This window comes from Eucyclogobius newberryi, unplaced genomic scaffold (genome assembly GCF_026437365.1).
Source record: "Eucyclogobius newberryi isolate DKJ021-1_F unplaced genomic scaffold, fEucNew1.0.hap1 SCAF_2, whole genome shotgun sequence".
Lineage (NCBI taxonomy): Eukaryota > Metazoa > Chordata > Actinopteri > Gobiiformes > Gobiidae > Eucyclogobius > Eucyclogobius newberryi.
In genome coordinates, this window is record NW_027315834.1 from 33,034,900 (window position 1) to 33,061,356 (window position 26,457).

General features: G+C 41.3%; 2 protein-coding genes across 3 annotated transcripts in view; both read right to left on the bottom strand.

Annotated features, from left to right (window-relative positions):
* The window catches only part of LOC140367313 (chemokine-like protein TAFA-2), a 66,741-nt gene extending 65,173 nt beyond the window's left edge, over positions 1-1,568 (bottom strand). The window contains exon 1 of the mRNA XM_072453723.1: positions 1,427-1,568. The gene's annotated coding sequence lies outside the window, so the exon portion shown is untranslated. The remainder of the gene's footprint in view (positions 1-1,426) is intronic.
* A 1,072-nt stretch (positions 1,569-2,640) lies between these two features.
* etv6 (ETS variant transcription factor 6) lies at positions 2,641-26,457 on the bottom strand. 2 transcript variants are annotated; one of them, XM_072455055.1, is made up of 8 exons: positions 26,078-26,457; positions 23,034-23,160; positions 9,296-9,460; positions 5,324-5,464; positions 3,749-4,321; positions 3,407-3,549; positions 3,022-3,122; positions 2,641-2,921 (listed from the first exon to the last, which is right to left on the bottom strand). In XM_072455055.1, the coding sequence occupies exons 1-8, from the start codon at positions 26,105-26,107 to the stop codon at positions 2,792-2,794; spliced, it is 1,410 nt and encodes a 469-aa protein (XP_072311156.1). In that variant the 5' UTR covers positions 26,108-26,457; the 3' UTR covers positions 2,641-2,791. The 2 variants fall into 2 exon arrangements, with proteins under 2 accessions (XP_072311156.1, XP_072311155.1); XM_072455054.1 differs by having other exon boundaries at positions 23,034-23,163.

A 26,457-nucleotide genomic window follows, 5' to 3' on the forward strand; every position in this document is an offset into this window, starting at 1 on the left:
CTGTTCAAAGGCATTCATTTTGTACAAACCCAGCATGTGTGAGTCAAAGTGAGCCTTTGAGGGGTTTGTTGTGCGTCTCCTTTGTGCAACCTAAAGCTGCCTCGGCACAAAGAAGTCAGCACACGACCATGAACTTTTCTGTAAACCATTCTGCTTCGACCAGGAGAAGAGGAGATAATGTCAGCCCTTCTCACACATGTAACCGCAAAAATACTTGTTTTAATAGCTCTCTGGAGAAGATACATTCAGGATTGATTTCATGTCTATATGTGAATAATGACTAGAGCATTGGTTGAACATTAACCAGAGATTAAGCACCATTTTAATTGAAGTATCAAGAAGTATTTTACTTAGTAAATAAGCAGCACAACAACGCTTATCAATTTGATCCAATATTTGTTTTCATTTTGGCAAAATATAAACCGTGCCCCACAAGTCAAAGCCTGTCTTATTACAGTGCGAATGCTTTGGAATAATTCAAACCTTCATCTACAATTTGCAAACCCAACATTATTTCAAAGGGAGCAAATATATGAAATGAAATAGTTTCCATAAAAATCATATCGCTGTAGTGAGATAGTGTTTGATTACTGCTGGTGGTCACGCAGCATGCTCCAGGTCCTTCATTAGTGGGCAGTGATGTTGCAGGTGAGTGGCTCAGTGTTGGGGCAGCTGCAGTCTGTCACCATGTTTCATCATAAACAGGATAAGGACTGGCTCCAGGCCTGAGAGCGCGTCGATAAATCACTATTAAAATGAGCTCACTTCCAACTGGCTCCAGCGCACTTCCCCAGTCGGATCTACAACTACATAGGCAGCTTTAATGTTAGAGGAAGACAGTTCACATCTGTCAGAACAGCGTGCCCTTCTGTAAATCCTATTGGAGAAAAGCACAAATCATCTGCTTTCGACCAACCATGTCCATTGCATACACTTTCTCCAGCCTTGTCCTTTTATATTCTTAAGGCTGTAAATAAACTTAGATCACTAATGTTTCAACAGCTCACCAAATCGTGTTTCCACCTGCTCTCAAATTAAGAGAATAAAAATAATAAAATTGTAATAAGATAATAATAATTTAATACAAATAATAATATTTAAATAAGTAATACAAATCATGAACAAGCAATAATTGTACACATCTATAGTCTACATAAATTGATAGGGACATCTTAAAGTTTCACTAAACTTTCACTCAATGTGTGAAAAATGTAATCAAATAAAATAATATTAAAGTGAGACAAAGATAAATGACATTAAGAAGGTTCATCACATCAAAACGTAATTAACTCATGAGACATTTTGTCATTCAGACAAACCCGATCCAACGGTCTCTTTTGAATATTGACGCATAAACGATCACGCGCGGACAACATTTAGGGGTCACGCGTTTGATTGACATTGGCAAGGTGGCAGTGCCTCTTACCTGTTGGTGTCCCACTCCCTTCCCGGTCTTTCACGCCCTGTTTTATCGCATTTGCAGAGTGCTACAATCCACGAGTGACCCACTGCGGCGCACACATCGGCGCGTCGGATCTGGGGGCAAATGCGCGGTGGTTGTACCGAGGCGCAGCGGTCCTCCTTCTGGCACACAAAAAAATAAAAAATAAAAATAAATGTTGATTTAATAGCGGGCGTGTGTCTTCAGCTCTGGCATCTCAGCTGAGGCATCTCACATGGGACGCTCCTGGTATCCGCGCTGATGAGATGCCGTTAAAATCCAAGTACTCTAGTGAAAAAAAAAAAAAAAAAAAGGAGAAGTTTTGGAGGATGTCGAGTACGTCCCGGCGTCTCACAGCGTCCTCCTGCATCCCCCCCCACACTTGTGTTGGAGCCGTGCAGCGCAGTGTGTGCTGGTGCCTCAGTGCGCGCTCCTCCGCCTCTCTGCGCGCTCTGACGGACCCGGCTCCGCGCGCACCAACTTTTATGGAGTGTCCAGCACCAGCAGCAGCAGCGTTTGCACTTTGTCTGTCCCCACGCGTTTATAATTGCTCGTTAAGATCAAAATTGTAGATACTTTTTGTGCAGGTCGTTTCATATTAAGTAGGTCCTGTTTTTTTTTTAGAATAAACTCCAATAACGTGTAGCCTGGGGGGAAAAAAGGATTTAAACTAGACTAATAATTTACTAACACTTGTATTTTTATATTGTATGTGGAAATAACCATGGCTTCTATACTTACACTTTCTGGATAGGCTTTGGTGTGGATTTTGCCAGGTCCAGAATTTTGTTCTTCAAAGATTAGGCAACACCGTCATCTAGTGGTCATATGCTAATTCACCAATTCATCAGAACGCAGTAAACAGCAATCAATCCAAAATCAATGTAATTTAGGCCAATATATCATGTAAAAAATGTTAATGTTTGACTAATTAAAAGGCAATTGATGATACACGCAAAAAAGTACCCCATTTACCTCAGAGACAGCACAAGACATTTTATCCAAAACATGTTTATTTGTGTGAAAACATTCTTGTCACACAGCACACCCCCATATCTTTATGAACAGAAATCAATTTTAGAGAACACAAAATCATGAGAGTGAAATAAGTACTAGATGATTGGTTCTGCAGGTTTTTGTTTGTTTAGGGAAAAAAAAGGTATTTTAATTTCCTCCCATTGTAAAGTACTTTATAAACATTTTCTTTGGACGAGGTGCTGTACTGTACCCCAGCCCAAAAAACCCAAGGCCACCTTAAGACATGTGAGATAGAGGCTCCGTTTTCCGATTGTCCATGCGGCTTTAGAAGGCATTACGGCTGGACCCAAATGGACCAAGACCAGAGCAGGATTAGTTCATGTTATGGCCAACATTTGTTTCACACTCTTCTTTGATGTAAACACTTTCATCCATGTCAGATTCAAGATGCTCCAAGCGCTCAGCCTGACCATTCATGATCTCATCTGGGGTTTTCATGAACCTAAAAATAAGAGTATAGAGGGCATAATGAAAATAAAATAACAATTAAGTATAAGTGAAGGATTATACGGTAAATGATTATTGGGATTACAGTGGCGTACCTAAATAGAAGTCTCTGGCCAGGTTCTTTCCTGATAATGTTGAGTTTGTAGTAGTGTCTCAGTGCTCTCGACATCTTTTCGTACGTCATATTTGTCCTGTTCTGTAAAGAGAACACATGCAGACATAAGAATACATGAAAAGTAAAGTAAAGTAAGTGCCAATACTCTTATCATTATCATGCAGTGCACACCTGTTCTTTAGAGAAAAAATAATATAATAACTCAAATATAATAATAATAACTAAAAATAAATTCTTATGAGTTTGTTAAACGTACAACTATCGTGAGAATTCATCCTGCCTGAGAAGGTCAAATCTACACAAGGATCCTCTGAGGCAGCCAAGTTACTGTTTCTGAACACTTAAGCCAAGTGTACTACACTTACTTTATGATTGCCCCACAGCCTGGCCAGGCCGTTGGGGTCCATGATGCGGAAGACTTTGCTCTCAGGATCCTCCCAGCGGATGTAGTTCTCGTACCGACTGTCAGACAGGAGCTGGTAGACATAGTCCCAGAGTAACCTGCAGTCTATGGGCACAGCATGAAAACATCAGCAAAACATTCAGACCCACAATTAACAAGATGACAGATAAATGAACAGTCTCTGAAACCATTGTTTTTGCTTTAGATGAACATAATAAGTTAAATTAATACTTTATCCTAGAATTCTATAGACATTCTTTCTTTGTTGCTGCCCACTGCTGTGGGCCTCACCAGCTGCTCTCACCTGCTATCCGCCCTATGGGCATCTGCTGCTCCTCTGGTGGCGACACTGGCATGATGATGTTTCTGTACAGTACGTCCTCCTGCTTTATGAGGTGCTGTTGCTGCGGGGCAAGTGGGTGGAGCAGGCCATGGATCTTATTGTCCCGGCCATTCTCCATTTTGACCTGAGAGGGGGGTCCCGAGCGTCTGAAGTCTAACCCTACTGAGCCCCTGTTGGGGCTGAGCAGCAGAGGGTTCATAATGGCACTGGGCATGAGCTGAATGACTCGTGGAGGGCCAGCCTCCTGAGGGCCCGGGCTCCCCGGACAGGGGGCCTCTTTAGGGGTGGCACAGCGACCATTGGGGGCGGCAGGGGACACACAGAGTGGGTATATGTCTTCATGCAGGTGGTGGTTACTGTCTGGCAGCTGGGAGAAGGACTGCATGTGGTCCTCGATGGTGGGACGGGGGATCTGCTCCGGGGAGGACTGTCTGGCCATGAGGTGATGAGGAGAGCGGGACCGGTGTCGGAGCTCAATGGTGGGCATGTGCTGGGGAATAGGCTCCGGCCCCCTGGATGTCCTCCGTGCCGTCTCTGGACATAAAACATAAGGTAAAATTAAGATCCATTTTCATTTTGGTAAGTCAAGAAAAGTACACATTGTCCTGTGTATTATTTACAGCCAGAGCTGGGGGTAACATGTTATCTGGTAACGTAACACGTTATCTGATAATGTGTTAACGAGGAACATAACGCGTTAGTTTTGTGCACCCGTGTAATCTAGAGCTAGTTACTTCAAACCAGTGCAATCCCAGAGGCGGGTTGTCGACAAACTATATAACTTATATAATAAGATAAGATAAGATATTCCTTTATTGTCCCACATGGGGAATGTTAATTATTGGTAATGCGAGAGTACTGTAATGTTTTACTTTTATAACACGTTAGTTTCCCAGAGCAGTAACGAGGTAACAAGTTACTTTTAAAAGTAACACTATCCAACACGGTCCACAGCTCTGCTGTTCTGTTAGTATTATGGTCAGTGTTGCTTTTTTAGTTTGTCTTTTTGTCCACTAGGTGTCACTGATATATAATAGTATGCTCATGTGCAATATCCTATTATTCACACTAAAGACAATTTGAACTTGGAAAATGTTCAACCCAAACCTGTAGTTTTTAAATAGCTACACAGTTTTTAAATAGCTACACATTCTACTCTGCAGCTCCTTGAAGGTACATGAAGCTACATTTCCTTGAGGAACAGGTTTTACTTGAACATAAGTCTGAATACCATAGAATGGTATTTCCTACCATGACAATTATAGACTCAAGTGTGTCAAGCTGTAATGAAAATGTTTCCTCACGTTTGAGGCTGGGAATATATATGGGCCGCATAAGCTCAGGGCCATCTATTGTTTTATAACATTTTAGAACATCTATTGTTCTATAACATTTTAGAACATCTATTGTACTATAACATTTTAGAACAAAAACTGTCAATATTCACTAAACAGAATATGTTTGCTTCAGTTTCAGGAAACAAAAGGATTAGTTTTATGAATCAAAGTCAAGACTTAATTTTGGTATTGAACTGACCGTCCATCTTGGTGTGCGATGGCACTGCAACACTGTCTGGCTGCAGGTGGAAGGAGTTCCCAGGGAAGTAGGCTGAAGGGAAGAATGCATGAGGCTTCCTCTGCTTTAGGATGTGCTGCAGAAGTTCATAAAGGACATCACCTGTGACAGACAAGGTCAAAGGTCACCATGCATAATGAATCCTAATGCAAATCAAGTTTCTCCAGTTTCCTGAGCTGCAGGCTTGAACAATAGTGAAGTGACCTCTAAAACAAAGTCTTAACTATGAAAGTGTTATTGTGGCACACACACTATGCCACTAAGCTATAGGGCTTTAATGTTTACGGTTTCACCTGAAACATCAAACCGACCAACATACAGCAGTGTTCATCACACCAACTCTGAGCTCCGAGCGGGCAGTGGCAGAAAGGCCCAGACATAACAGTACTTAGACCTAGGGTTGTCAAAAGTATTGAAACTCAAATACTAAACGATACTAAAACTACAATCAAAACTAGATACTCATTTGAGCCAGTATATTGACAAAAATGTCCCAATAACAGAACAACATTTTACATTTTATGAACAGTTATAAAATGATGAGCTTGATCTTTATCAGAGCTAGCATTAGAGCACAATGTTTAATTGTTTATTTTGTGATGAAAATGTCAGTTTATTAGGTTTCATTCTATCAAAATCGGTATCAAGGACTGAGTTTCCCTTTCCTTTAGCAGGATCACTATTGCAACAACACATCACCAGTAGGGTAAAACTAACCTGTCTCACGACGGTCTAAACCCAGCTCACGTTCCCTATTAGTGGGTTTTGATAATCCCTGTTTGTTAAACTGTTTTGCGATTTCTGTCATGTCTTTGTGATTTTAACCCATTTTTTTGCAGTTGTGGGAAGCACTTTGAATTGCCTTGTGTACGAATAAATTGTGCTCTACAAATAAACTTAAACCTTGCCTATTTCGTCAGAGGAACCACCCAGCCCTCCTCTTACTCGTGTTCACATTGGTTGTGTGGCTGACTGTTTTAAGGCTGTTGTCAGTAGTTTCACTTAAAGATTGTCCCTTTAGACTCAGTGAAGAGTGAATCTTTCTTTTTTAGCACCTGTAGCCATTTGCAATGCCGTGTCCTCAAAATCTAAAATAATGGTATTTTTATTTATTTGTTATTTTAATCCATGATCTTAAACATCTCAGTAACTTCAAATGAAAATCACAAATTATTAAACAAGAAATAAATCACTGCAACAAGTGTGAGGCTGAAGATGCCAGCTGTAAAAATGAGCTGCTTTTGTTTGACTTAGAAGCTTTGAGTCCACGGATTGGTCGAATACATACAACACCTTTAGATGGTGTTTAATTACAAGATATACCAACTTAACCTTTGCCATAATGTTATCTCTGAACTCTTAAACTAACAAGGAAATAACTCTCAAAAGGAGGACGGGGACATTTTCAGACGAACACACCCCTTTCACTTCTCGCTTTCTGTTTGTTTTGCATTGATTAAGAAGTTTGCACGGTCATTTTCCAACTTATAAACGTGTATCACAGCAAGTTATACACAGACAAATCAAACTATTATACTTTTAACACACAATACAATGAAAAACCAGTACAGCTTGCCAAAGTTCATCATGTAGGGCTGCACAATTGCTTAAATTTTAATTGAAATAGCAATTTTAACTGTTGAATGCAATTATTTATGTTTCACCTTTATTTAGTCAAGCCGGTAAACATGCACATGTGCTCAAATAATGCCTTACTTACTTGTTCACTTACATATCATTAACAAAGAAAGAACATTGTTTGTAACCACAGACATTGTTTGATTCATTTTTCACTGTTGTGATTTTGGGCGTTACAAAAATAAATTGAATTGAATTGAATTCTTCTTAGTTGTATAATGTATGTAAATATATATTTTAATGTCTTTTGTCAAATACACTGCTAAATCCCAGCTCTCATTTGGCTATTACAGCAAATACTAGATTTCTAGATTTACGCAATGTACAAACCGTTTGACTTTTCCTCTTGTGAGTGTCGTAAGAGGAAAACAGGCAAAATGTCACGACTCACATCTCTAAATAATATTTCACAATGGTTACCGGTATGTATTCCTCTCCTACACTGATGAACAAGTCACATGGCATTATTATTTTACCTCCCAAAAAAGCCAAAATCAGGAAATTAAGAAATTTAGAAAACAACTCAGCCATAGATACCATTTTGCTTGTTTCTATGGCTGAGTTGTTGTATAAACAGACTTTGTCCAATAGCTTCCTCCATCGTATGATGATACTAAGGAAAGTCCCCTTTCCTTATTTATGGATTATAAAGCACTTAAGTGTGCGCAATAATGCATTTTATAGTAGTTGAAGCTACAAGTTGTCACGTGTACTGTAAGTAAATTGAGCATTGTTTTAAAAAGGCACTTTTCCTCATTTAGAATCAATTTTGAAGAGAGATTACGCTTGCTCTCCACCTCTTGGTGGTGATGTTCTTCCGAGTTATTCCATTCACCTTCACCAAAATAAGGTTGAGCCAACATAATTCTATACTTGCAGCTACTCTTTAAAGCGTGATAAAAATCTTGCTCTTTGCTCTCCAGAATACCAGAAACTGAAGTCTCACACCTACAGTGGTATGGTTTCCTCTTACTGATTTCTTCTTTTTGCATGTTTGTCAGACACTTTTCATTATTAAGGGAAATCAAAACCCAAACCTACAAATATGGTCCTATGCAAAAAAGTAATTGCCCCTTAAACGCTATACTGTAACTGGTTTGGCCACCCTTAATCAAGCGTTTGTGATAACTTGCAATGGAGTCTATTAAAGCGCTGTGGAGGAACTTTGCAGAATTGTTGTAATTCAGCCATATTGGAGGGGTTTTGCCTTTTTAACACGCCTTTGTCACACCATCTCAGTCATTCAGAGGTTGCTGGTGTTTTAGATAATTGTCCTGCTGCAGAACCCAAGTTCACTTCAGCTTCAGGTCAGGAACATTCTCCTTCTGGTTTTTTTGGTTGACAGCAGAATTCATGGTTCCATTAATCACAGCAAGTCGTCCAAACAGACCATCAGACCAGCACCATATCCGACTGTTGGTCTGATGGTCTTTTTCTGAAATGAGGTGTTACTCTCACACCAGATGTAAAGGAACACACGCCTTTGACTTGTCAGTCCACTGAGTATTTGCCCTTAAGTCTTAAGGTATATTTTCTGACATTCAATTTGAATGTTCTTCTTTCCCGCAGTGGTTTTTCACCCTGGAACTCTGCCATGGAGCACAGCATTGCCCAGTGTCTTTATGGTGGGGTCAAGAACACTGACTTCCACTGAGGCAAGTGAGGCCTGCAGTTCTTTAGATGCTGTTGTGGGGTCTTTTGTGACCCCTTGGATGAGTCGTCGCTGTGTTCTAGGGGTGATTTTGGTCAGCCGGTCACTCCTGAGAAGGTTCAACACCTTCCATGTTTGGGCCATTTGTGGATAATGGCTCTCACTGTGGTTCGCTGGAGTCCCAAAGCTTTAGAAATGGCTCTATAAACTTTACCAGACCGATAAATCTCAATGACTTTCCTTTTCATTTGTTACTTTGGATCCCAGCATGAGGTCTAGCTTTTGAGGATCTTTAGGTCAACTTCACTGTGGCTCGAGAAATGTGATAAGCCACAGTTATGTCATGTTTGAACAGGGGGCGACACTTTTTCACACAGGGTTCACATCTAGGTTTGATATTTGTTTTCCCTTCATAATAAAAACCTTTATTCGAAAAATAGCATTTCAGTTTATTTGGCTCATCTTTTACTAATATTTCAATTAGTTTGATGATCTGAAACATTTAAGTGTGACAAACATGCAACAAAAATACAAAGGGAGAAAACACTTTCTCACGCCACTGTAAGCGTTGGTGTTGGTTTACAAAAGCTTTCACATTCGGTCTAGAATCCTGTATAAATATTGAGTCATAACGTGTTAGGTACCAGAGTGTGGTGATCTGTAGCGGAAGTCCTCTTTAGTGAGCAGCAGCAGAGCTTTGCCGTTCATCTGGAAGGAGCTGCTTGTGATGGGTCTCAGTGCAAACTCTTTCTCGGCCCATCGCAGCCACTGGGCCACGTCCTCTCTGCTCCAGCACACCGGCTGCAAACCTGTGCACGGGGAACAGAGACCGCACGTTGCTATTACACTCTATTCAAACAATTCCAAGAAAAGACACAATGGGGCTTTTGATTGTTGATGTCTGAGTGAAAGATCGTGTGCTTTCTACGATTACCGGTAGCTTTTCTTTTGTTTGTTTCTGCTAAAAAGGTGCACGATACAAGTTTCCTGGTCAAAGGTCCACTACCTGCTTGAATGAAAAGAGGATGAATAAGTTTGCATCTCCATGGAGACAAGCATATGAAGGCCAAAAGAATCACAGCAAGAAAGAACGCATGTTTTTCAAGGTATTTTGCAGCAATAAATAAAGTGCAAACAAAAATTGCAAAGGAAACAGTTACATTTTTCCTGTTTTTTGATTAGGAAATAAATACTGTCCTTATAAAGGCAATTGTAACTCTACAAAGGGACTGAAGAGCAGTTTGTTTGAGACAGGAAGGAAGGAAGGAAGCATGAGCTCAGCGAAGATGCAGCAGAAGGGAGAGGAGGGGGTGAGGGGCCAGGACGGAGGTAAGGAGGAAGGAGAGAGGAGGCGGGGGAGGGGCACAGGAAGGAAGGAGGCACGGCCGTTAAAAGGATATTGAGGAAGTGGAGATAAAAGCCAAAAGGCGGGAGTGATTACGGGAACGGCTGCTTGGATAAAAAGAAGAAGAAACACATGGAGGAGGAGACGATGAAGAAGAGATGAAGACTAAAGACGGGAGGGGCCTGATGAGATATGAGAAATATGGAGATAAATTAGGTTTGATATGATCTTTGCTCCTTCAGCCCACATGAGGAAGCTGACAGTGTATTAGTTTGTTTTGGAACATTAAAGAAGAAAATGTATGCAATGTCCTTTTCCCGGGATTTATATTATACAGAGCAGAGCGTTGTTGGAACAGGAGTGTGAAATATCAGTAAACAAAGAAGCAAGATCAGAATCAGAAAAGGTTTATTATGTCCATTGCTAATGAACATAATTCACAAACGTAGGAACTTGCTTTGGTGATTCGGTGCAACATAAAACAAATAACAATGATAAAACAACCTATATAAAGTCAGAAAGAAAAACAATTTAAATCTGCTATGGGATAAAAATAAAATAAAACAGGCTTACTATGTACACAACATTTACAAGATGAGGTGCATTGAAAAAGAGGGCCATGTCACAAGTAAAGGTGGGATTTATAAATTGAAAGATTTAGGTTATCGCAATTGTTAAAAAAAAAAAATAGATAAAGAATTTAAAAACAAGATATTTGTTTTCTACACTAATAAATAAAGTACATCTCCTATATGTTCAGAATAGTAATGTTGAAAGCAATCGTTATTTAGAAGAAACTTGATAAATATGAAGAAACCCATAATTTTACCAACAAGGTTCAAATACTTCCTTTTCCATTCGCGCTAAATAAGATTAAATGTACATAATAGTGATTTGTATGATAATTTTTTGCCATGGACTTTTCACAGTACCTTTAAAGATTAAACACTGGTTATCAGGGCTTGGGGCAACATTTGAATAGCTGCTTATTTCTGATGAATAAAGACAATGTAACATTTTTTTATGATAGTATTCTCTGTAACTTTGGGTGTGCACAGCAATTCCCAAAAAAGTACAACATTAATTTCCTAAGACAGATTGAACACTTTCACTGTACCCCATTGTCAACATGACAGTGTCACAAACACACACCTCGCCGTTCAAAGGCCCCGCCCCCCCTGAGCTTCTCACTTATCGCTCGCCTCAAACACTTCCTCTGGGAGTTGGACAGCTGTTATCTTCGGCCGCCAATGTCACTGTCGCACCAGTAATAGGAACCTTGTCCTTGCAGGCGAACCCCCGCCTCACAGCCGCTCGTCAAACAAAGGACGTTTTCAGAGAGAGAGTGCTATCAATATCAAGAGAGAACCTGTCGAGATCACCAACTAGGGTTGTCACGGTGAAGAAATGGGACTATAATGTGACTGTCAAAAGAGATGGTTTTATATAATATTGCGTGATAATCAAATATATGTCGAAGACCACATTATTCCTTTTGATATTTCAAACTTTAACACATAAATATTTCAGTAAACATGCGTCCAAAAACAAATTTGCAGTAAAACATGACCTGAAATTAACAAATACTACAGATAAATGTTTGAAAATCAGTTTTTATATTAATAATGAGTAGGGCTGGGGAATTAATCAAAATATTGAGCGATTTAATTCACAGTGTACAAGGAATACTCTGTCAGTAAAAATAGAGCTCAGACTTTAGGAAACAAAAAAAGTTTGTTTTTTTCTATTAAATCCCCAATCAAAAGTTTGTATAGTTAATGTTCATGAAAGCATTAATAAAAGAATAATCAATAGAAGAATAACTTTGTATTTTTTCCCATACTGCCGAGCCCTTATAATGAGTGAAAGCTATATTACTGAAACTCTTCAAACGTTAATAACATAATACAATAAACTAAGAAGCTGTGTGTGCAATAAATATACTTGAACAATAAATCTATAAATCTATGTAATCATCGTGACAGGACTATCGCCTGCTTCCCTTTTCCTGAATCAATTCTGAAAGCCTACTTGACCCGAGTCTCAAATGATAAGCAAAAGGTCATAAAAAGCAGTGCCTGGCTGACAGACTTCGACCCCCAGCGTCTTGACTTAAAGGCATATCTTGAGAAAGTGTCAGGCAAAGGGAAGCAGGTGCTGCACGATGACAGGAAACGTGGGTCGGATAAGGAAATGTGTTGCTCCACATTTCCTCCATTGTTTGCAGCGAATCAACTGCTAAACGATTATAAAAAAAAAGCCTGAATATTCAAATTGTAGTGTCGTTACGCATGTCACACTAAGGTTGAATCTTAAACAAAGTCTTGCTCTTACTGGATGTATTTATTTCATGATGAAAGTTTGTTTTCCGTTAGATAGTAATAATCAAATTAAACCATTACTGTATTTTCCGGAGTATAAGTTGCACCAACCAAAAAATGCATAATAGAGAAGAAAAAAACATATATAAGTTGCACTGGAGTATGAAATGTGGTTGCAAATGTGAAAATAACAAATAATATCACATATAAGTCTCTCCGGCGTATAAGTATAAGTATAAATATAAGTATAAGTTGCACCCCGGCCAAAACTTTGAAAAAAGGTGCAACTTATAGTCCGGAAAATACGGTATTTTTCCTCGTAAAAAAACAAAAATATAATTGCCAGCTTCAATAGTTCTCTACTATACACATTGAGTGCAATAAAAAAGGGGACACTTCAGAAGTAGTTTAGTCTGTTACTGCTAAATATAGATACTGCTAAATATCAATGCCCTACTTCACAGAAATTGATGGAAAGGGAAAGAATGAAAAAAAAAAAAAAGAGCTTCAGAAACAGGTCATCAGTGACTTGATCAATATTGAATCAAGCTGCCATCTGCCCGGCACAGAGCAGCTGGACTCGGGTCTCCTGTGGGCCACTTGAGAGCGCTCAGGGTCCGGGGCCAGGCAGCAGTACAGTGGGGGGGTCGCGGGGTCACGGCTTCGGTATGCTTCCTCCAGAGTACCGCCACTCTTGCCAAGATCCCTTCGAGATCCGGCCCCGGCCATCTGCACACGGACCCAAAGGAGGAAGTGCAGAGGAGAGAGTGGGGGCGGACCGAACAGACGTGTCCCATAACAAGCCGGAGCAGGAAGTAATCCAGCGCGGGTTTGGTTTCAGGACCGGAAACTTCCCCCCGGTGCGAGGTTAGACGGTGACAGTGGGATGTACGAGGAAAGAAAGGAACAGTGCGTTTTGAGGACGGAGGAGTGAGAGGTGGAGAAAACAGAAGAGGTTAAATCGGGCTGTGGACGGACAAAGAACTTCTCGGACGACTAAAGTTTTTCTGAGCATCAAGAAGTTGACTAAAGTGTAACAACAAGCGCGGGCTTGGTTTCAGGACCGGAAACTTCCCCCCGGTGCGAGGTTAGACGGTGACAGTGGGATGTGCGAGGAAAGAAAGGAACAGTGCGTTTTGAGGACGGAGGAGTGAGAGGTGGAGAAAACAGAAGAGGTTAAATCGGGCTGTGGACGGACAAAGAACTTCTCGGACGACTAAAGTTTTTCTGAGCATCAAGAAGTTGACTAAAGTGTAACAACGCAAACTCGCAAAACGATTCAATATCTCTTCATTTGCATGCGGCTGAACCAAACGGATGGACTTACAAGACCCAATAATAACAATAAATATAAAGAAGTACTAGTCTTCACGCTTTCTCCATTCTGATGCGGTCCTTATAAATCCTTTTAATCCTGATAAATTAAATTAGTCAACTAATAAAAATCATTAGCAAGACCTGTCGATTAATTACTGGAAATGATTATAAGCTTACAGCCCTTTTCAAAAGTATGGTCCTTTTCTGGTGGAGAATGTGATATGTATTATGTAGTTGTTTATACCTTTGTCTACAGGTGAGGTCTGTGGAGACGTGACCCCGCACGCTGTAAGAGCGCATGCTATCAATAAATACAGCTATAACTGAGCATGTGTGCCATATTGTGGAACTTTCTCCATGGAGACAGGCAGATGGCGGACAAGAAAAGTTACATTTTTGACAGTGGAATGCCTGGAGTGAGCCCATATGCGAAGTGAATTTGCTAAGGCAGAAAACAACTTTTACACACATTTACAACATCTGCAAAGTACACAGAACATAGTTTGATATAGTACATAAAACACCACTAAATCTCAGGGATTAAACTTTTCTATATTGTTGCCAATGCAAGCCATGTAATTGCTTAACATCACTCGCAATCTAATTAAATATCGTATTTTTCCGGACTATAAGTCGCACCGGAGTATAAGTCGCACCAGCCAAAAAATGCATAATAAAGAAAAAAACATATATAAGTTGTACTGGAGTATGAAATGCGGTTGCAAGTGTGAAAATAACAAATAATATTACATATAAGTCGCTCCGGAGTATCAGTATACAAGTATAAATATAAGTCGCACCCCGACCAAAACTATGAAAAAAGGTGCGACTTATAGTCCGGAAAATACGGTCATAGATTTTCAGTATCAAAAATCTTGACATGTATTGATTGCTGCTTCCAAAATCCTGTTTCCAATATTTTTGAAGGCTTTTGCTCTTATTAAAAGTAGAGAGGTCGTGTGGGACAGACTGACTTCTGGTTGCGTCACTCGTGAGCTCCACTTCTCATCAAAAGGCTCTGAAGTCCACGCCGCTCTCCTCTGTGGGGGCCGTGGAGGTGTGTGCATCTCCGGACAGCCCCAGTGAGTTTTGGCAGCGGGACGGAGCTCATTATCTCGTCTGGCTTTGAGAGTGGAAGTCGATGGCTTCTGTACCGCAACAGCGAAACAAGACACCAATGATCTCATCCTCCTCTTCCCTTCATTCATCCAAGCGCGCTCATGAGTTGCCCTGGTAACTCTGTTCGCGGCAGAAGCTTCCCACAGAAAATAGTGTGTGTCATCAGAGGAGATTAGGAGCCCACGGTTTTGACACAAGCGTGGAATTTTTCTCCATGTTTGATGTGGTGCACAAAACCGTATCTGGATGTAAATACAAATAAAAGATTATGCCTGAATTATCTATGTTTTTCTCATCGAATCCGGGACTTTGGAGGCACAAAATTAAACAGTAAGCGACATTTGTTGAGTACAATTGTCGCTTGCTGTATACATTCAATCTTTAAGCAGTCTTATTTGCTCAGTACAGTTAGTTATTGTGAAATGTTTATCCTATACAATAGGCAGGAAGTGTGATTTTCTCCAGGAAAAGACTGCAGCCGCTTAGTAGGAAGCTGTAAATGATATTCACATTCGATTGTCAAAATAATAACACAATAATTGCACAATTTTTTAGAGATCAGTCAGATGAAAAAGTACAATTTAAACTATATTCCTGTCCACTGAATTTTTTTAATTTTTTTTTTAAATCAACAGATCACAAATAATAATGGACCTGTGTACAAGTTTTGGACATCTCATAATTAAGTATTTTACATCTCGTCAACCTTAAAGTAAGAGGTGAAAACCGTGCTCTGATTGGCTGCGCTCGGGTGGTCCACACCAGTGTCACTTCACAGTCTGAAAAAAAACTGATTTAAAGCAGTGCGTGAGCCCAAAAAGTAATGCACCAAATAAATAACCAAATAAATGTGCAAAAGCCATGTTTGGTCCCTTTCTATAGATGTTTTCTTTATTATCACTTGCTTAGACCCTGTGAAAGCCGATACCTTCATGCTATTTCTAAGCCATGATCCAAAAGGAGGAACCATCGGGCTTGCCAGTTTTATGCAAAGTAGAACCATATCTTTCTTGCAGTTAACAACAAAGTATACTCAGGAGATACCACAATAAAGCAAAAAAGCTGGCTTGTCACTTCCTCATTGTGTTCCATTGCATATTGTAAAGCACAATTGTCAACGAGAATGAAAGGCGATATATTAAAAGCAGATACAAAGATTTACAACAACAAAAGACACATCAGACTGCAAAGAACACACTAAGTCGACAGCATGTGGGACCGCGATTGAAAAGAAACACACAATCTACGTGTGCATCTGACCGAGGGGGACTTTGCTCTGGGAAGTGAACGCTCCTTAGTCACGCTTACTTCTGTAAATGTTTGTCTTTTTGGTCAAAGCTGCAGTGGGCGGATATTGGTGTAGCTATCTCAATGGAGTAAAGGATTTTCTTTCTTCAGAGGCAGAGGAGGAAGGACGGAAGTGAGGAGGGAGGAGGGACGGGATGAGGGAAGTGAGGAGGGAGGAGCGAAGTGAGGAGGGAGGAGGGAAGTGAGGAGGGAGGAGGGAAGTGAGGAGGGAGGAGGGAAGTGAGGAGGGAGGAGGGAAGTGTGCATTATAGCGTTTTTGAAAATATATATTGTAGATTACTTAATGTTGTTTCTATAAATTATGAGGTAAAAACATGTATTGAAATATGAATCATGCAATTCATCTACTAAATGTCAGAATAAATTGTATTATTAGAAAAAAATGCTTTGCTTTTCTGGTGTTTTACATTGCATTATTCATACTCCCCACACTCGGAGATGGTAAGATCCAGCACACGCAAACAGAGACAAGGTGGGCTTGGGTTTGTGAACAACGATGTACAATCCTCCAATATTCACATAACTGATCACACTTCTGCATCATATTTGAAGTGTTATTGAGGAGGACTGTACTGCACCAAAGACATCACCTGCTTGGTCAACATTTTTGTTCTATCTCACCTACATCTTCTGAGGTTATAATATAATACACCCTAAAATGAAAGCATAGGCAGACTTGAATAGACAATACGTTGTGTTCATTCACAAACATTGAACCTCATCATGTGGTAGTGACTCCACAAACCAGCAAGATTCATCTCATGGTTTAAAGTCCTTTCAACAGACAACAATCAAGACTTTGGAATTGAATAATGGCACAACATTCTAAGGTTATTCTGAAAATATACTTTCACTTTAGTTTATTTATGATGACAGAGAAGACTTTTAACAAACGTGGATTGGACCTTTGGACATAAACCAGGTCAACAAAGTTACAGCATGTGATCACAATGTGTTCACGTCTCTGGGTCCCTTACTGATGGTAAATAAACTTCTGCATCTCCCAGGCCACTTTATTCCTCCTGATATATTTGGAGCATACTTCTGGCAGCAGTGAAGGCCATTACAAAACTGCACCGACAATCAGGGACTGGAATGACATATGGGAAAAACACATTTGGACTTAATTTGAAAATGGACAAATTTGAACTATTTAGTGTGCCTTAAAGGTGGAATGGACGATTTTTTTCAGCAAATTTTTTATCATATTTCCTCGTGGCGTGGATAAATCATTTGCTCTGCCACGTATCAATCATAAAAGGCACCTACCGCTCACCTGCAGCCGCGTCAGGCTCGTCCCCACGTTTCCGCGTGCCTAAGCACATGGATCTATCATAATATAGTTCCCTCAGTGTACGGGGCAAAATGAAGACGGAGAAAGACAGTTCGAGCTGACGCAGAAGTGGACAGAAATCTACGGGAGACGAGAGATGCGATGCGCTCCGTTGCGCTAATAAACAAACGCACGTGTGTGTTGTATCAGTCCGCACGGGGGAGTGGCATGCGCACTCAAATCGCCGAAAAATCGTCCATTGCGCCTTTAAGTTTATTTTCTTTTTGTTTTTTGTTCTTCTATGTTTTAAATTTAGAATATACACACACACACCGGTATATAATTTCTACACCTCTGCCAGGTGGGAGGAGTGACCGAGTCCAGTGAAACTCCCATGTACTGCTTCCTCCTCCGGTGTGCACGTGGCCGCCCCGTTCGGCCCAACTGGACCAGATCCAGTCAAAACAAACATTTAACAAGTCACATCAATCACACACACGTTTATGAGCAGGAAGTGGCTCGACCTGTTTCTGATAAGTCGCTTTGGCAGGAACAAGCCGGCTCTTGTACTTAGTTCCTGAATTTGCCTCTACCTGACACTCTTCCTTTTGTTCTCGTGCAAGGTTTTTTTTTTCTTCTAGTTCAACTTCCTCAACTACTGTAATAAAGTGTGTGCAAACTTGAAATGCATTTGTTGGTCTCAATCCCACAAACCAAACTTTAGTGAGTCAAAGTTTCCACCAGGAGAAAGTCGAGCCAGGATATCAGCAAACTGTCTCAGCCACAATCCTTTGCATTTCAATTCCAAGGAAATATTCACATATCTTTGATTTAAAGTCATATGTAATTATTTGCTTCTCAAAAGAAACTTAAAATCTAATAAAAAACACGATTGTTCAAAGTCAGTAAAAAAAGCACAAGGTCACACCAATTTGACATTTTCGGAAAGGTCAAAAGGGTCATGTTTTGTTTACAAGACAAATCTTCAGGGCAACTCAAATTTCACAGAAGAATGAAACATAACTGCACCAGCACTACTCATACAACAGTAAGGGTACAAAAAAGATGCAAAATAGGGTCTATACTGGCTGTATATATTATTTAGAGTATTATTATTAAGAGTATAAACCTGCTGAAGCCTTATTGAAGACTCTGAAACAGGGAGAAGTGGAGGTTGTGCCATGTGTGAACAGTTTCTCTTTCAGTCCAGAAACACACACAACATCATCAACAGCAACATTTATTCAGGAAGCCTTGTCTACCCACTCAGGAAATTCCTGAGGACAAGAGCTGCTTCCAGGGGCAGGAAATTTCCCCTCTGAAAATCTCCAAACACTTACAACATGCTGGATTCCATCTGTGAGAGGACTGAGATGGATTCATTTCCTGGAGGCCTATGAACCATAACAAGCCTGAATCCAACAGTGGATTCAAATGTTTCAAAAATCGAGGCCTTAGAAAATATTTTAAGTACAAAGTACAGAGTACTCAAAGAGTCATGTCACTTACAGATGAAGTAAGGACATTCCTCATGATATAATACATTTCATTACAAAAACACACCAGCAAGAACTGTTGCCTATAAAGTTGCTATATTCTGAGAAATATTTAGTTGAAACAAAGAAAAGTTTTTTAACAGGAAGATACTGTGTTTTTGTTGTGATTTTAGTTTTTCCCATTTGTGACGCTTCGGATCTTTCAAAGCTTTGAAACTTCTGCCAACTGTAAATCTGGTTTCATCCAATTTAATCCCAATTTAGCAAAAAACAAGTTTCGAAAAGCAAAAGCAACATTATTATAAGGTTTAGAATGCCCAGTGAAAACAAACAACTACATTGCCACAGCTTTAATCATAGAGACTTTGAAGTGGAACAAAATGATAAACTGGTCCAACAACACACACACACACACACGCATGCACACACGCACGCACACACACACACACACACACACACACAGGCGTGCACACACACACACAGACACACGCACACACGCGTGCACACACACATACACGCACACACACACACACACACACACGCACACACGCGTGCACACACACATACACGCACACACACACACACACACACAGGCGTGCACACACACACACAGACACACGCACACACGCGTGCACACACACATACACGCACACACACACACACACACACACGCGTGCACACACACATACACGCACACACACACACACACACACACACACACACACAGGCGTGCACACACACACACAGACACACGCACACACGCGTGCACACACACATACACGCACACACACACACACACATACACGCACACACACACACACACACACGCACACACGCGTGCACACACAGACACACGCACGCACACACGCGTGCACACACACACACACACGCACACACGCACACACACGCACGCACGCGTGCACACACACACACGCACGCACGCACACACGCGTGCACACACACACACACACACACGCACACACACACACACGCACACACGCGTGCACACACACACACACACGCACACGCACGCGTGCACACACACACACGCACGCACGCACGCACACACGCGTGCACACACACACACACGCACGCACACACACACACACGCACACACGCGTGCACACACAGACACACGCACGCACACACGCGTGCACACACACACACACACACGCACACACGCACACACGCGTGCACACACACACACACGCACACACGCACACACACGCACGCACGCGTGCACACACACACACGCACACACGCACGCACGCACACACGCGTGCACACACACACACACGCACACACACACACACGCACACACGCGTGCACACACACACACGCACACACGCACACACGCACACACACGCACGCACGCGTGCACACACACACACACGCACACACACGCACACACACACACGCACACACGCGTGCACACACACATGCACACACACACCTACACAGACACGCGCACACACACACACACACTAGCACATGTGGAATGAATTGCATATACAATGTACACCTACACATGCAGTGGCTTCACATATGATTTACTCGCTCGTCCACCCACTGCAGCCTGTCGTTCCAGCTGTGCAAAGACGGACACACTCGCACCTACAATAAAGGAAACTAGCCCATCTTGTTTCCATGGTTTCTATTAACTCCTCACTAAAGACATATAAATAGACTTCAAGACTCACTATTCTTCTCAACTCGTGTGCATCCGAGGAAAACAAAGCGGGCTTATGGGGCGACTGACACTTTCAGAATAATACACGCTTCTTCCCACTCAGATCAACTCTAAATTATGGGTGTGACAAGCCCAGACGTATTACTGAGTTCTGTTCAGGATCAAACAAAAGAAAAGGAAATGAAAGCCTTGGAAATTACTATGGTAATGTATTGTTAAGACAGCGGTGTATCACTTACGTGTTGAATGGATGATTAAATAGGTAATGCAGTCTAAAAACGTTAACTAGTGTCCTTGTTCTGAGGGGGCCCGGCTGCAAGTTTCTCCCCGGTCTAATCCACTTCCTCTTCAGGAAATGGGGACTTCTGCCCACACTGCAATTTCCTGCCTCATTTTTTTTCCTCTTCTGGCTCTTTTCCCTCTGTCCTCGCTTCCTTCCCACTCCTCCCTCTGGACTTAAGCGTCTGCAAGGATGTGTAAGCGTGGGTGTTGAGGATGGACGCCAAGGAACGGAAAGCAGAGGTGGTTTTGGAGCGCGGAAATGTGTCCAAAAGTTTAAGCCGAGGACGCCTTAAAAGGGACATTATCATTGTGTTCTTGTATTTTTTTGGAAAAATAAATGTGATGGCAAAAATCTATCGTGATTTTTTATTTTTTGTTTCCTCTTGTTGGTCAATCTTGACTTTTGATCCGTTTTTGTGGTTTCTTTTGAAAAACAAATAAATATGACCATTTACTAATTAGAACTGAATAATAATGTCCATGTTTAACAAAAAAGACAGGGCAGATTTAAAGGATACAAAATAAATAATAAGCCATTAAACACACAAAATTATCAAGAGTATTCTTTCAAGTTTCGAACCTGATGATTTTACTGCTGAAGGAATGGAAGAGACTGTAGGTAAAAACACCAAGACAATAATTGAGATCTGCAAAAGATTAAATCTTAATTGGATGAAAACAGCGATGTGATTGTTATCTCAAATTTCTGAATGACAAGCAACTGGTTATTATCAGTAAATCTCATACACATATTCTGTGAAAAACCACTGAGTTTGACTTCCACCATTGTGCGGATGTGATCCGAGCCACTGCTCGCTGTTCAGGAAACTGAACACGGACCTGCTGAGGCTACTTCCTCTTTCTGTAACAATGTAAAGAGGAAGTGCACTGAGGGGGTTTCCTGTGTGCCTCATCTACAGCCCTGAACTTCTCCTTCACTTTGGAATAGATAAATAACAAAGTTAACTATTGACGGACAATTGGAAAGTGGTGGGAGTTTAGTCTTTGGACAGAGTTATCTGCATCTGCTGGCAGCGGTCCAGCCCCGCCCGCTCTGGGATTGGACCAGCCATAATGAGCAAATACAAACCTACGGTGGCCCAGATGTCCAGCCCAGTCAACTTCAACATTAGAGAACAGTGAAGATATGTAGGCAGTTCAGTTCAGTATTGGTTGTTGTAAACTTGAATAACTATTGACATCTATTAGTCAAGTATTAATAATGAATTACAGTATATTTTGAAAACGTATTTAAAAAATGATATTTTTTTGTTTCACTATACACTATATCTAGCCAGTACACAAAAACGCACAAATATCGGTTGAAATATTTGTCATTGGCCAATCATTTTGACTGCTTGTGTCTCATTTATTCATATTTTATACAGTATGTGCAGTACTCCACAGCTCTGAGAAAATACTTTAAAATACTGTGCCTTTTGTGATAATAACTATTATCCAAATTTGGGCGTGACAGACTTTAACTATTAAAGTGATAATCCGCAACATCTTTACTTATTCATGCGCTCACTCCTCTGATGTTTCTCACTGGGAGGAACATTTGCTCCTCTACATTTTTACCCAGGCCAACGTTGCAAAGAAGAAATGGTTCTTAATATTTTGCCTGGTGAAATAAAGGTCAAATTAAAAAACAATTACAAAATAATAAGGGGCACAGAAAAGCCATGAAAGCAGGAGAGTAATGTCATCCATGTCCACGATCCTACACCTTCTAACATTTCACACCAAAAGCAAAAGAGTCACTCGTTTTTAAAAATCTATTTTTAGTTACTTATTATTAGGTTCGACTTTCCACTGTCCAAGAACAGAGACAGGTAAACATAATGGGTAATAGTACTGAGCATGATTCTATGAGAAGGAGAGAAGTACAGTGTGTATCTTGTCATCTACAGTGAAAGTTATGGTTTCCGACAGCTAACGTTTGCTGTATGACGTTTATAGAATAGTATTTGGGGCTAAAAAACATGATACAAACAACTCATGGGAACATTATGAACCTTTTGGACCAAAATAAGTCATCATCTTGAAATAAAAAAATCAAAAGAAGTCATTTTAACAGCCCCAAGTTTAAATCAGACACGCACAGATCAGACTCCACAGGTTATACTGCGTTTTGCACTTTCTGCAGGCGTTAATATAAGGTTCACGCGTATTTGCACAGCCTATTGTCAGGGGCCCCGAGTGGAAGCGTGTGCGGTGGTGTGACTCACGCAGGTGTGCCGGCAGCCTGTTGGGCTCGTCCTCCATTCGGCTGGCTGGCCTCGAGGCGGGAGCATGGACGGGGGAGGAAGTGGAGTTTGGCAGCGGGTTTGCGGAAGGACTGAAAGAGCTCCTCTCCTGCTATGAATAGACACAGAGACACAAACAGGGCTCAGATACATCCCAATGCAGCAGCAGTCAACCCAAACAGCCATGACAGTCTCCTCATCCCACTTCCTGTGACACCAGCATCTTAATGATTGTTCACTTGTTTTACTGACAGCTATTTACTGTGACACATAACAGAAGAGTGGAAATGATGAGTGTTATTAGAATTTCAGAATATACTATAGAAATAGTATATTCCACAGAACTGCTTCTTTGAGTTTGTTTTGATCTGGTTTGATCATCGAATCATAGCTTTGGAAGCGAAGCATCTACAGTTATTTAAACTATTAAGATCCAACTATTTAATCTCTAAACTTTGATCATCTGAGGACTACAAAATATATGAATACATTGTGTTGCTTAAACACAGGGTTCAATCTGGTCAAGATACAGAGTCAGTGACGTCAGCGAATTAAACACTAGCAGGAGAAACAATGTCTGGATCACATGGCGCTCTTTGTACATGTTGTAGTTTGTGTTGTACATAAAAACATGATGTTGTACAGCTCTGAGGCACAGTGGGTAGAGTTTGAAGTACATACCATGTACAGGTGCTGCTCGGGCAGTCTACTTTAAATCCTTTCTCCTATTATAGGCTGCTCTGCTCATGCATATCTGACTTTCACACGTTTTATGTCCATGTAAGATCAGAAATAAAGACTGATTTGTGATGTCTCAAACAAGGACAATAACACCACCTGTGTTTCCTTCAGAAAACAAACGGCTGAGGAACTGATCTAATGAAACAATCCACAAGTGTAAAACTTTATGCATAGTATTACTATCATTTTCTTCTCCTAATAAGCCCCAGTAATTGAACTGTAGTGCACACAAATTACTATATTTACTGTAGATGTTATTTCTATGTTGAGATATTGTCTATATCTATCTGATTTTTGTTTTATTGTAAAATAATAATCCAGGACCAGGACACATAATGTAGAGAAATGCAAGAGGAACTTTTAGGCCTTTAAGTAAGGCTAATTTTAAGATGTAGCATATCTCTTATTGCACATAATTAATATTCTTAACCTTAATACAGAGTCGTTCTTAATGAATAATTTGTTCATCATAAGTTAAATATTTATTAAGACTAATAAATGATTATATATTTTTACCATTTATTGTCTCTGGAGTGAACCCTGTTAGTTGTGGACTTCTTGGATGAACATGTTAAACATTGAGTTTTGCAGTGGTTAACATAAACTACAAGACACATATTTGAGTCAGCTGAATGAAAGACAAGATCTCTACCAGCAAAATATGATCCTCCAGCTGCCATGAAGAGTTGAATTATTCATTTCAATAGACACAGCATTTTTGTTAAGGAATAATATTTCAATACACCATTCATTTTCAATGTGTACAGTCTACTCATGGCCAGAGAGGTCCGTACAAAACAAATAAATGCTTAGCTAGAACAATAATAAGATAAGATAAGATCATCTTTATTCGTCCCTTTACGGGGAAATCCTAGTGTTGCAACACAGATTAGGCAGAAGTATAATCATAAAAACAGATCACGTGGAAATCACTCATAATCTAATCATCGTAATAATAATAACACCCTTTTTTACAGCTGTTATATGGATATATATTTATTTATTTTTTTGATTGCCTATTTGACTCACGCTCTTAATTGATTACTCAATTGTCACATTGCCTCCTTCCAAATGTGTCGTAATAACCGACTTATTCATTCGCATCGCCCGCTGTATTTAGGCCCTGTATTGTGTGTGTGTGTGTGTGTGTGTATGTGTGTGTGTGTGTGTGTGTGTGTGTGTGTGTGTGTGTGTGCGTTCGTGTGTGTGTGTGTGTGTGCGTGCGTGCGTGCGTTCGTGTGTGTGTGTGTGCGTGCGTGCGTGCGTGCGTGCGTGCGTGTGTGTGTGTATGTGTGTGTGTGTGCGTTCGTGTGTGTGTGTGTGTGTAGCCGTCACGACATGACGAGGAGCAACAGATGAGAGTCCAAACACACGCACTCCAGTCGCACTACAGTCTGCACATCTGCAAACGTGTCCATGTGAATGTCTGCCAATGTGTCCCTGTGTGTGTGTCCCTGCCAATGTGTCCATGTGAATGTCTGCCAATGTGTCCCTGCAAACGTGTCCATGTGTGTGTGTCCCTGCCAATGTGTCCCTGCAAACGTGTCCCTGCAAACGTGTCCCTGCAAACGTGTCCCTGTGAATGTCTGCCAATGTGTCCTTACAAATGTGTCCCTGTGAATGTGTCCCTGTGAATGTCTGCCAATGTGTCCCTGCAAATGTGTCCTTACAAATGTGTCCCTGCCAATGTATCCCTGCAAACGTGTCCCTGCAAACGTGTCCTTACAAACGTGTCCCTGCAAACGTGTCCTTACAAACGTCTCCCTGCAAACGTGTCCTTACAAACGTGTCCCTGCAAACGTGTCCTTACAAACGTCTCCCTGCAAACGTGTCCTTACAAACGTGTCCCTGCAAACGTGTCCTTACAAACGTGTCCCTGCCAATGTGTCCCTTACAAACGTGTCCCTGCAAACGTGTCCCTGTGAATGTCTGCCAATGTATCCCTGCAAACGTGTCCCTGCAAACGTGTCCTTACAAACGTGTCCCTGCAAACGTGTCCTTACAAACGTGTCCCTGCCAATGTGTCCCTTACAAACGTGTCCCTGCAAACGTGTCCCTGTGAATGTCAGCCAATGTGTCCCTTACAAACGTGTCCCTGCAAACGTGTCCCTGTGAATGTCAGCCAATGTGTCCCTTACAAACGTGTCCCTGCAAACGTGTCCTTACAAACGTGTCCCTGCAAACGTGTCCTTACAAACGTGTCCCTGCAAACGTGTCCTTACAAACGTGTCCCTGCAAACGTGTCCCGGACCGTGCAACAACAAAGAGCGACCCGAGCCCGTTACCTTGGCCACAGCGGGGGAGGATTCAGACATTATCTTCCGTCAACTTCGCCGCGTCTCCTTCCTCACTTTCCGCGCTCCTCCTCGTCTCTCTCTTTCCCCTGTTTTTCTTCGCCCAAACCCGGCCTCACGACGACGGCTCGCGCGACTGTCGACTTGTTACTGACAGAGAAGTTTATTCCGGTGCCAGTCCGTGTGTTCTCTATGTACTGGCCGTCTCCATGGCGCAGCTATCGATTAGGAAACTTCTTTTGTCTCGGCGCGTTTCCCGTCCGCAGCTCCGCCGTGCGCGCGTTAATAATAATCCTTCCTGGAAGCGCACCACAGCCCGCTCTCCCGCGCTCATTGATCTGGATGTGTGCGTCAGAGTGCGTCCGCGTGCG